At 36.1% G+C, this 13,140-nt stretch overlaps 1 protein-coding gene across 2 annotated transcripts in view; it reads left to right on the top strand.

The window, feature by feature from the left end:
* Nucleotides 1-13,140, top strand: part of LOC110093512 (meiotic recombination protein SPO11-1) — a 53,805-nt gene that overhangs the window by 38,997 nt on the left and 1,668 nt on the right. For both annotated transcript variants that reach the window (XM_028699540.1, XM_028699538.1), the window contains exons 6-10: nt 874-890; nt 1,799-1,868; nt 1,979-2,015; nt 12,908-12,955; nt 13,036-13,094. In XM_028699540.1, the coding sequence (XP_028555373.1) occupies nt 874-890; nt 1,799-1,868; nt 1,979-2,015; nt 12,908-12,955; nt 13,036-13,094 (231 nt within the window). The remainder of the gene's footprint in view (nt 1-873; nt 891-1,798; nt 1,869-1,978; nt 2,016-12,907; nt 12,956-13,035; nt 13,095-13,140) is intronic.

Here is a 13,140-nt window from a genome sequence, read left to right as displayed (position 1 = left end):
CCTAACTCAACTGAAAATATTCACATGGCACTACAAACCATGCCGCCTCGACAATCCATAGGATTTGGATCCCTCGAGATGCGGCAAGGGCCAGATCTCCACCTAAGTCAACAATCCACGAGAATATTGATCGTCAACTACAAAGAGGGCTAGATGTTTGTCCAACTCATCAAACCTTATATGTAGAAGAAATTGATTTATAATTGGTATTAATTTCTTCCTAAATTTCTTTCTATTCTAGTTATCTTATATCTCCTATACATTGTGTACCTCTCCTTTTGCCAATAAGAAAAATATATGAGTATTCTTCTCTTATGTTTTTCTACATTTATATTAGGACATATAATGTTTTGATTGTAATTTTGATTTTATCTATTTTTTTATTATTCATCATTTGTGAAAATTATTTGCTGTATTGATGGCTTGCTAGTTAGCAGAAATTGCATATTAACATTTTGTCTCATGAAATTTAGATCTGCTTTTAGAATCCTAGGCTCTAGAGCATCATATATTACAGCCGTAGGAGTTATGGTAAAGTTGCCACTGTATGATATTGAAGTCATTAATTCGAATCCAAGAAGTAACCTCTCTGAAAATTTAGGCTTAAAGTTTGGTTTTTCATCTGGTTTAAAGTACCATTCTTGGTCTCTCCTCAAATCCTGTACTTGTAGGAGCCTTGTGCACTATTTAAACCCTTTCTTTAACATGTCTCCCGTTTGAGACATGCTTTTTGTGTTTTAATTTTCTTGCAGAGATATTTTGTTGGAATTGATGAAAGAAAGACTTGCATTTCTACAAATCTCTTTCTGTTTTACTTTCTCTCATTAATCATGCTTCTATTGAAAACCTTATTCATTACCACTCTATTTGCAGGTGCCTGTTGGAAGAGGGTAGATTCTGAGAACTTTATAAAAATATATCCTTGTGGTTGTGTGTTGGTACTTTGTTCCATTTTGTACTATATTGTTTTTTCATTCTGTTGCCAAAGTTTTTTTATCTTATTTGCCAAGGAGGCATGCATTGATGGACGAGCTTTCTTCAATTCCCATCCAAAGAGCTGTTTTATCCATCTTAACCCTTTTTACTTTACTAAATGCAGAACCAGTGTTTTGCTTGTACTTGAGATTAAAATTTCAGAAGTCAGCTTAGGTCCCATTCTTTGCAGAATTTACCAAGTGAATTCTTCTAAAAATGTTCAACTTGACTATTTTATAGCTACATTATGTTCAAGAACGTTTTATACACCAAACCTTGACTTCCCATATCAACCTACCACACATTTTTCCATGTTTCCTAGGGCGGGTGTTATCCAAGTTCCCATGCTAATGCTTTTAGCTTGAATGAAAAGTGGATCTACTTTGATTACTCCAGTATCATTGCATTCTCGTAGGGTAAGGCTGTAGAGGCGGTCTTGTTGTCCACCATTGTCATGAAACACAAATCAATCAGGTTTTACTTCTATGACTTGATATATTGACAGATTTTAGGATTATCCAGTTTTCTTGTTGAAGATGTTCAATGAGAAATGAAAACTGCATTTTTATAGGTTTACCTATTCGGTTATTTCATGTGGAAGTGCAATTCAAACTTTTTTTTGTTACATCCATCCATTTCTACCCTCTTTGAAATGTTGATCGTGTTGTCTTTTTGTGAATTTGTGTCATTTTCTTGATGCTCGTGTGTGTGTGTGTATATATATATATATATATATATATGTGTGTGTGTGTGTTTGTTGAACTTCTATGTTTCAATGCATGATAATACCGGGCTTGTTACCTCTGATTCTTTTTATTTTTAGTCTGGTCATGGGTTGGGTAAGATTTGTGGAAGCTGGCAGAATTAATTCTTGCATAACAAGTCCCAGCACTGTAAGATTTTTTTTTGTTCTTTTCCTCCTTAATTTTGAATCTTTTTAGAATTTATTAATTTTTAATAAGATCTTACTATTGGATAAGATAGTTTAAATGGGGACTTGCAGGCTTATGTGATTCCTGTATGCGTTGAAGAAGTTAAAGGTACTTAAAAAACTTGGTGGTTTATTTCCTTATGCACAAGTTAATCTTTTCAAGTGCCCATCCTTGAGCAAATTAATGCATTATAATACCCTTGCCCAGCCCACCACCCCAACATTTAGCTTAATTTTCAAGCTTTCAGGTCAGGTTTACAATAAAAATTACAATATTCACCAGTAAAATCAAGGAAACGTGAAATTCTTGGTTCTAATTGAAGAGGAGATCCTTTTATATTGCAATACCTACTTTCTGTGCCTTTCATCACTGTGCCATTTGGAATTTGTTTCTAGAGAATGATTTGAACATTTTACTTTTTGGTGCAAAAGTCAAGCTGAAACTATTGTTGCTAAGGATTGTTCCAAATTATGTGACTCCATGCTTTTGTGAATGATATCATGATGGATGACGACCTTGGATTTTAGAAAGGATAATAATGAAGGAAAATATGAAGAGCACGAGAAGTAAAAAGATAAAAAGCTTCACACTGTTGACCCCGATCAAGCCCGATTAGGCTCGATCGCGCTCGATCAACTCAATCGATCATCGTCGTGGCAAAATTGATCCAAATTGACTCAATTTAATTAAATTAAACCCAATTTAATTTAATTAAAATCAAATCAATTTAAATTGAACTCCGTCGAGCGTCGTCGAACCCAATTTGACGTGATTCGACACCGATTTGAGTTCAATTTCACAAAATTAAATTGATCGGACTCAAACTGACCCAAATCGGTTCGGGTCAAGTCCAATCCGGACTCAATTTCAGCCCTAATTTGTCAATTTGGGCTGAATTTGATTCTCAAATCAGAAATTGAGATAAATGGCTCAGATTTCATCCCAAATTCTGCTCAAATTCCTCGTTAAGCGGCATTGGCCCATTTGGGCGGTGCTTCGCTGCTGCTCGTGCTCTCGAAGAGCACGCAAGGGAGAGAGGGGGAGCCATTCGGCTCCCCGCGTGTTGTCCATCCCGACCCCTAGCGAGAGAAAGAGCGAGAGATCGGGAGAGGGAGAGCCGGCTCTCCCGTGCGGTTCCTCCGTCCCAGGCGAGTGCGGAAGAGAGGGAGGGGGGGCTTCCACCCCCCTTTGCTTGCTGACTACAGGAGAAAGATATGAAGGAGAAGCCCTAGCAGGTTTGGCCGACTCCCTTGCTGCCTTCTCTTGCCGTGTGGTGCGTCCTTAAAAATCGCCGGCCTTGTTCAGACGCCAAGCCTTCACAGTCAGCCATTTCCCTCTAGTTTCGCTGTTATCCTCTTCCTATCACGAAATCTGGGACAAAGAACTACTGTAGTTCTTTTCTTTTGCCCTTAGGAAGAGGTGGAAGGCTTCTCCTTCCTTCCAAATCAACTCCAGCGACCACTTGACGACGAAATCAGCCTCCGGAGACTTCCAAATAGCAGAACCTACTGTTTGGAACGTTTGGATAGCAAAAATATTGAAAACTGCTGTTTGGAGCGTTCTTGGACAGCAAACCACTGCCCGGAGCAATTTGGACAGCAAATCCACCCTCCGGAAAGGCTTGGACAGCGGCGGTGACATACGGAAAGGCTTGGACAGCGGCGGAGACATCCGGAAAGGCTTGGACAGCGGTCTTCCTCCTTGGGAAAGTCTTGGACAGCAGCTTGGAGCCCTCAAAGGAGCTTGGACAGCATTTAGAGCTTGGATAGGAGCGCGGAGAGGTATAACACTAAAACTTAGGCAAAACCTTAAGGCTCCCTAGCCAATGGTATGTGATTGACGATCCAAAGCCTTAGGTCCCTAGAAACTTTGATTTTTCGTCTCCCAAAATCCTTTTGTTGGCTGTCCACTTCGCGAAACTATGGAAATTTGGTGATTTCCATTTCTTGGCTCTCATGGGAGGGCCCAGAGAGGATTTCGATGCGTGTAGAGGTGTCAGATTGTTATCCAACACCTCTCAAATGTATGTTTATGCATCATATTTGTAACACCCCACAGTACCTCTAAATAGTACCATTGAGTGTGACATGCATCACATAAACATTTATCATTTCAAAAATATTTAATACAATTTTTATTTCTTTTTTGAAGTTCATATGAAACATCTAATCATAAGTCCATTTATATCTCAACGGAAGCATCTTCCAAATTAAAACCTCAATAAACACATTTATAGAGCCATTAAGAAAATCCAAACCAACTCAAAGTAGTACAACATGTAAACTGCTTACTAACTCATAAGTAAACTTCAAAAATAGATTAAATATTAACATAAAATTTAAATACTTGCAAATTAGTCTTCATCCGCCTTTCCTTTTCTCTTTCTTGTAACAACAGCCAGTAATAAACTACTGGTGAGTTATGAGACTCCATAAGTGATGCAACTTGAAATAACATTTAAATTGCATGATTGTAAAATTTAAAATATTGAAAACATAAATAAAAGTTATACTACCTGAGTAAGCTTCATAATTCTCATTTGATATTACCTAGAAATTTTTCTTACATCCATACTGAATATTAATTTTACTCATTAAAAGATTTGGCTACTCATTCATAAACATATTCAATGGAGCCCAGGTATACCTGGCATTATCGTCATTGAATTACAGAGGGCTTTGTGCTCTATCGATCATATCATATTGGTTCATATCTTAAGGGTTTGATGTCATTAAGGAACGTATTGGCTCTGGCCATAATCGTTACCTCGTGGTGCCATATGGCGGCAAAATCACTCGGTTCAGAGGGCCCTAGGTCATAACTGTTTATCCCGCGGTGTCATTTGGCGGTAAAACCGTCGGTTAGAGGACACGTACCACGTCCTAACTAGCAGAAGATTATTTGAGAATGGATCCTAGTTATATTTTCGATCAGACTTTTAGCTCTATGTGAGTTGAAATTATATTTAAATTTATCCACATCAACAAACTATTGCGGAGGGTGGATGCATATTTGCTTTAAGTATTCTGATAGTCGAATTTCAATTTTAAATATATTTGAATTTTGGGATTTGTGGAGTTTTGGATTTTGTGGGTATTTGGGTGGAGCTTTGAATGTTGGAATTACCCCTCCATTTGTGATTAACGTTCAACACAGCCATCATCGGGGTGTTTGGGGTCATTTTCATTTGTTGATTGAACCTTGTCTATTCTGTTGAGCTGTCAACAGAGGATCGGGTTTCTCGGGTTTAATATCTTTGTTTGTGAATTTTTTTTGTTAAAAGGTTTAATATGAATGTATAAAAGAAATATTACGGTCAACTTCGTGACTGCATATTTATCCGATGGTTCGAACCCTGTCTACTCCTATATTGCTTAGGAGGATCAAGTTTCGTAGGATTTATGCCTTTATTAGTAAATTCTCTTGATTATAGGTCTTAAAGGCCTAATATGAATGTATTAAAACAAATACACTGATCGCCACGACTGTGTATTTGTTTGAAGATTCAAACCCTGTCGAATCCTATTGATCTGTATAGAAGGATTGGGTTAGAACTTGAATTCACTTATTGACCTGCGCAGCATCCCTAGATATCACGTATGTACCAATAATACGCTCGTCGGGGCCCATGAGGGTGTTTGGGGGCATTTAATAGTTAAATCCTATCGACTACTATTTATTCGTATAGGAGGATCGGGTCTCACAGGCTTTCTGTCTTTATTTGTAAATTCTCATTATTATAGGCTTTGAAGGCCTAATATGAATGTATTAAAACAAATACACCGGTTACCATAAATGTGTATTTATTTGAAGGTTCAAACCTTGTCGACTCCTATTGATCCTCATAGAATGATCGGGTTCGAACTAGAATTCACTTATCGACCCACGCAGCATCCCTAGACGTCACGTGTGTCAATAACACGCTCACCGGGGCTCTTGCGAGTTTTTGGGGGCATTTCCCATTTGTGGATTGAACCTTGTCGACTCTATCAAGCTATCAATAGAGGATCGGGTTTGACTTTATTGATCCGTGCAGCATCCCTATACGTCACGTGTATACATAAGACACGCTCGTCGGGGCCCATGCGGGTTTTGATTATGCTCACCCCTTTGTGACCTATGTGCATACAAGCTACTGTGCATGTGCAGGAGTATTTTAAAAATATTTGTAAATGGCTTCTGTCCGTTTGTATGATTGTTGCGGATTCGGTGGCATGTTGTAGCAGCTTCTAGATTGAGTTGTTTGTTGCTTTGTACAGACAGACTGTTGTGCACTACTTGTATGATTTATGTAGGTAGATTGTAGTGCACTAACTAATCTCCTGCTTTTATTCGTAGATGCTTGTATTCATCACTGGCCTTCTCATGCAAATTGGTCAGCAGGTTGTTATGTCTTTTGTACATTGACTCTCAGTTTTTGTAAGAAAATGTGATCTTTACTTGCTAATTAATCACCGGCATTTGAAAGGACATCGTAATATCCATTGCATATCCCTCGTAATCACTGCACATCTCTCTTCTACTTGTAGGCTAGATGTTGTTTACATGACAACTCTCCTGTTGGTTGAATCTTCACTCACAATTGCTTGAATGCTACAGGTTAATTAATCTTCTTTGTCGCCTACAATCATTCACAAGTCTAGTAGTTTTTGAAAGTGAACTGTCATGTGTGTAGTAGATTCATGTTCTTGCTTGCATATGAACTGCGGGGTGTTGCTACATTCACTTCGGTGAGTTTTCATCACTTGTAGGTGGGCCAATGTATTCATAACGCACTGATGTTGAGCTGAGTGAAGATGCTACATTCATTATCACTTTTCCTATAAACAATGATTAATGAACTGTTGTATCTACTTGGGACTTTTCAAATACACCTTTGTTGTCAGTTCATTGTATATTAAACTCTTTTGCTGCTTATAGGGAGATCACTACCTTTGCCTGATATCAAATTGTTGTTGACAATGTAGATCATACTACATTCATTATGTGCTCTTCACATTCCACTTGTGAGCATCTCATATTGCACTTTGATTACAGAGGTTCAGTGCATTTATCTCACATTCAAGTAATACTGATTGTGCATGAGCTTTTTGGTCTTCTTCATGGATGCATCATGATTCTCACTGCTACCATCCTGCCACCCATTGTTGCTTGCAAACAGTTATCATATTATCACATTCTCTACAATCATTGTTGATTGATTGTAGGTGGTCATGTGAAATGTTACAAGTCTTCTACCATCTTTTGAGGATGAGTTGTGACTTGTATAGTGAAATCATCTTCCTTTAACTTTGTCAATTGATATATGCAAGAAAGTTGTATTGATGTTTCATTAATCATGAGTCCTTGCACACTTGCTTAAATTTCTTCCGTTGTTCATTTAAATTCATATCCAATGTTGCTTAGTTCCAATTTGAGCCCTTCGTTATTGTTTATTTGAGCTCAAATCAAGCTCTCTTGAATTCAAATTCCTTGTAATTTATTGATCTTAATTATGCTCAAATTGAGTTCATGTCCATTATGATCCCAAATCAAGTCTTCTTGCGCTTTGTTCAAATCTTTGTTCATTTCATTTGATTTTAAATTTAAAATCAAATGGGAGTTCAAGTGCAAGTTGGCTTAATATTCAAATTAGGTCCTCTGAGCTCGAGTTCCTTGTCTTTCAATGTGCAAGTTCAAGTCTTTTGTTCATTTAAGTTTGAGCCCAAATATGATTTGGTGTGTCCCAATCAAGTTTAAATACAATCCTTTGTAATTGCTCAATTTCAGTTTGAATTATTCAAGTTCACTCAAGTCCGAAGTTGATTCAAGTTCAAATAGGTTAGACCTTCAAGTTCTTGCTTGAGTTCAAATATCAATCTCAAATACAAGTCTTATATTTTTCAAATTTATTTGAGTTTAAGTTCATTTAGGTCCATTTGGTTCAAGTCCGATATCACAAGTCCTCGTTGTCTTTTGAGCTCAAGTTCTTGTTCTTTTGAGTTCAAATCAGGTCTGAGTGCAGTCATATGTTCATCTAAAATTTTGGCAGTCTCCCGGCGTCTCCCCTGTTTAGGAGAAAACTACGAGAAACTGGGCCTTCCCACCACGCGCAATAAAGGTGTGTATGGTAGGTGTCCTCGGACGAGGACACCGCGGCCGTGATATTTCTTCCCACCACATGCAATAATGGTGTGTATGGGGTCTTTGAAGGTACCTGCTTAAAAAGACGGTTTGCTTTCCCCTCGCTCGAGGGTACTTATGAGTGACATCGTCTCGTCGTAGGCGTCGCACCGGGGTCCTATCCCACCACGCGCAATAAAGGCGTGCATAGGCGATTTTTCGGTGCGCCACGAACTTTGAAATAGGGCTTTTAGGTGATTACTAGCCTCATCGTAGGTGTCGGACCGGGGTCCCATCCCACTACGCACAATAAAGGCGTGTATAGGCGGTTTTCCGATCCGCTGCAAACGACATAAATTATTATAATTAATCATAATTATAATAATTAATTATTATTAGTTATAATTAATATTAATTAATTATCGATTCTACAGGAAAGGAAAGCCGTTCGGCTAGGGCAAGGAAGCTCAGTCGGTTGAAGGAGAGAGGGGCGTCGGATTGTTGGAAGGAGTCGGAGGATGTCTCTACTCAGGTAGAGGAAGATGCTTCCTCTTTCTCTGTTTCTCTCTCTCTCTCTCTTTCTTTCTGTGGATCGGAGGATTGAAAGGTGGAGTGGGAGATCGGGACAGGGAAGGCTCAGTTGGAGGAGTTCAGGTGAAGGGAGCGTCGGAGCTTCTACGAGTGGGAAGGTAGCGAACAGAGAGTTTGGTCGTTGCGTGGGAAAGCTGAGAGCAGTGAGAGAGCAGCAGCGAATGGAGGTATCTTCGTCTCGTATTGAACGACTCAAAAAGTGTACGATTCAGCGGAACTCCTGCAGGAATCGCGGAGGATCGACGCCAACAGCGCCGAACAGTCAGGTATCAGGATTTCTGTAGAATTTTGGGATTACATGGATTTTTTTTTTGCTTTATTTTGATTTTTTTTTAGTTTGTTGTTGTGGTCAACATTAATATTATAAGTGTTTATGCTACTTAAGTAGGTTTGGATATGTATTCAAAATTAAAATTTTGAAATGACCCTGAAGAATTAATACCGAAGATAACTCTTGAAAAAAGGGTTTATTATGTGAGACTTAAATGGACATGTTGATAGAGAGGTAAGCAATTTTAAAAGCATTTATAGTGGCTATGAGTTTGGAGCAACTAATGAAAGTTATAAGATTTTATTAGATTTTGTAATTGCTATTACTTTTTTTAAGAAAAAAGACGAGCATCTCATCGCTTATAAGAATGGATATAGTAAATCTCTAATTGATTATATTCTTGTAAGAAAAATAGCCGTTTAAATTGCCAAGATTGTAAAATTATTCCGAGTGAAAGTATATGTACCTAATATCACTTATTAGTTTTGGACTTTAAGATGATGTGACAGAATTTGAAAAATATGATAAATTATTGTTCCAGAATTCGATGGTGGCATTTAAAGAACTCTAACAAAAAATATCTTTGAGAATAAGATTCACGATCTTAAGATGTTGTCGATGCATGAGAAAGCTAATGTTATGTGGGAAATTGTAGCTTGTAATATTAAGAATGTTACAAATGATGTGCTTGGAGTATCAAAAGGAAAAGTTTTTAATAGTAAAAATAGTTGGTGTGAAATCAAAATGTGCAACAAAAGATAAAAAATAAGTTCTGTTATAAAAATTAGTTTAGATGTAAAAACTCTGAAAATTAAAAAAAGATATAAAGATGCCCGTAAGAAGTTTAAGAAAATAATCTGTGATATAAAGATTCTAGCTTTTAATGATTATATAATAGATTAGATACTAAATAGGGTGAAAGATATATATATATATATAAGCTATCCAAACAAAGAGATAGGAGTAAAGATTTAGTTTAAGTGAAGTGCATTAAGGATGAAGATCAAGAAATACTTTTTAGTAGAGGATATTCAACAAAGGTGGATGAGTTATATTGCTAAGATTTTTAATGAAAATTGTAAAAATACGATTGACTTTAGTGACCATAGTATTCTAAATGAAAATAAAGATTTTTATTTTTATCGGCGTATTACTAAAACTGAAGTTAGAGATGCTTTAAAGAAAATGAAGTGTGGGAAAACGGTTGGACCTGATGATATTTCAATAGAGGTGTGAAAATGCTTAGGAGACGAAAGAATTTCTTGGCTTACTAAACTTTTTAATATTATTTTGAAGACTAAAAAGATGTCAGATGTGTGGAGAATGTGTGTTGATTTCTATTTTTAAGAATAAAGGTGATGCACAAAATTGTACGAATAATAGAGGAAATGTAATAATGTGTTATACACTTATACTTTAAAACTATGGGAGAGAGTTATGGAGCATAAGTTGCGGCATGATACTAATGTTTCTCAAAATTAATTCGGATTCATGCCTAGTAGGTCAACTATGGAAGCTATACATCTTTTGAGAGGTTTGATGGAGAAGTGTAGATAGAATAAGGAGGATCTACCTATGATAATTATTGATTTAGAGAAAGCATATGATAAAGCTCCAAGAGAAGTGTTATGAAGAGTTCTAGAAAAGAAAGGGGTTATTAATGCTTATATTTAAGTATTTAAGAATATGCATGCAGTAGTTATTACTTGTGTTCAGACACATGGTGGTTTGACCAAGTATTCTCCTATTTGAGTTGGCTTACATCAAGGATCAACCTTAAGCTCATATCTTTTTCCTTTAGTCATGAATGTTCTTATTAAAGATTTGCAAGAGGATGTTCCCTGGTGTATGCTTTTTGCTGACTATATTTTTTTTGTTGATAAGACTAAAGAGGGAGTTGAAGGTAAACTTGAATTATGGAGGTCAACCTTAGAGTCTAAAGATTTTCGTTTGAGTAGATCTAAAACCGAATACATGGAGTGTAATTGTAGTAGTAATAGATCTAGTGAGAGGTTTGTGACTTTGAGCAATCATGCCATTAATAAGAGTACACATTTTAGATATCTTGCGTCTATTGTTTAGAGTGATAGTGAAATACATGGGGATATTATTAGTAGAATTCAAGTTGGTTGGTTGAAGTGGAGGAATGCATTGGGCTTGTTGTGTGATTGAAAAGTACCACTCAAACTTAAGAGAAAATTCTATAAGATGGTGGTTAGAACTGCAATGCTTTATGACACAAAATGTTGGCCATTAAAAGAGAAGCGTAATATTAAGTTAAGTGTTATAGAGATGAGGATACTTAGGTGGATGAGTGGCTCTACTCTTAGAGACATGATATGAAACAAGCATATATGTGAAAAGGTTGGAGTAGCTCCAGTGGCAGATAAGATTGGAGAGAGTCGTCTTAGATGGTTTGGTCACATAAAACGGTAGCCTTCCGATGACCCGGATAGGAGAGTAGATGTATTAGATTTGACCTATGTTAAGAAAGGTAGAGGTAGACCTAAAAAGATTTGGTTAGAAAATATTAGAAATGATATTTCTTTATTATATCTAAGTGAGAATTTGACTCTTAACAGGACATAATGGAAAAAAAAAATATTCATGTAGTCAACCCCACATAGTGGGATAAAGGCTTGATGTTGTTGTTGTTGTTGTAGAGTTGAGGTTTTTAGTGACATTAAATTATTGGACCGTAGTTTTGAAAATATTCTTTATCTGATATAAGCAAATTCTTAATGAGGTTTGGTGAACATATGATAGTTTACTACTGTAAACTGAAGGTAAATTCAACTTCTGCATCGTCTTAACTCTTAACCGTTCCCCTATCTCTGACGTTTTGATATATTCGTGTTCTTTTGTAGTTTTTTTCAAGTCTTCTAGTAGAATCAACTTTTGTTTGAATTTATCATTATGGTTCTTGCACTGCTGAGGACACAAGTTGAGCAATTATCCAAAGGATCAAATTCTTTTTGAATTTATCATTATGGTTCATGTCAACTTTTGTTTGCTTTATTTGGATTGTTGGAAGGTGGAGCATTAGCAATGAAATCCAAAGAAATTATAAGTTGATTATGAATCTATAGTCATTGATTTTAGTTTTTCAGCTCTCTTTTTTATTTTCTTTCAATCATATTCCCAGCATCTAAACGCAGCTTTCTTAACTTTTTGTTCTTGCTAGCTTTCAGAGCGGAGACCTATTATCATAGTTTAGCGCATAAACGAATTGCAACACTTTTCCTCAGGAAACCTTGAAACTTGGAGCTTGTTTAGGATTACATTTATTTATTTTTAAAAACATGTTAGTTTAATCTGTTTTAGGTTATTTTAATGTTTTATTTTTACAATAAAATAAATCAAGTTGTTTCTAAAATCACTTAAAATAAATTTTAAATGTTTTGATTATTTTTTAAAATAATTATCACTCCTGACCGTTGTCACCACCTGCTATCATTGTCTCGTAGGCCACCATCATTGTTCTGCCAATGGCCTCTGTCACTAACACATAAATAAATGAAAATAACATAATTTTGAAATAATAAATATGTTTTTTTCATATCAAAATATAAATAAAATAAAATAAAAAAATAAAAAGTAATCTCAAATTACCCCTTGGTTATGGATGTGCTTTTTCCCAGGTACACTTATATCTGCTAAGTGCATAATGGAAGCATCATTCTATAAAACGATGACTTACCCTTCTGGTCAGAGACCTAGTATTATAGTTTAGTGCATATACAGATTGTAGCACATTTATTGAGAAAACCCTAAAATCCTATGGATGTGCTTTCTCCCAAGTTATCTCTTATATTTGTTAGGTGAATAATGGAATTATAATTCAATGAAACGGTAACCTATGGTAGAAGGCCTATGAAGTTTCAAACTTTTTATTGAAAATATATTGTTGATTAATAATTACGTTATATTGGATGTTGGCCTTATCAACTTAATGCATGTTTATTGCTTGAAGTTAGATGTTGCTTTAGCGATATAGATATCTTGGCTCATAAATTCGGTGTTATTTCTACTTCAGATATTGTGAGTGTTGCTCAATACATTCTTGTTGTGGAGAAAGAAACAGGTATGGCTACAATTCATCAAATATTAAAAAAAATGGCCATCACTGCATTATTTGATTTCTGCGTTCTGTTTTTACCACAGTTTTCCAGCGCCTAGCAAATGATAAATTTTGTGAAAGAAATCATTGCATAGTCATCACAGTGAGCATGCGTTTGTTTGTACAATCTATGCTGACTTCTAACTTTA

Source organism: Dendrobium catenatum, unplaced genomic scaffold (genome assembly GCF_001605985.2).
Source record: "Dendrobium catenatum unplaced genomic scaffold, ASM160598v2 fragScaff_scaffold_133, whole genome shotgun sequence".
NCBI classification, from domain to species: Eukaryota; Viridiplantae; Streptophyta; class Magnoliopsida; order Asparagales; family Orchidaceae; genus Dendrobium; species Dendrobium catenatum.
This window is presented reverse-complemented; position numbering and strand designations above follow the sequence as displayed.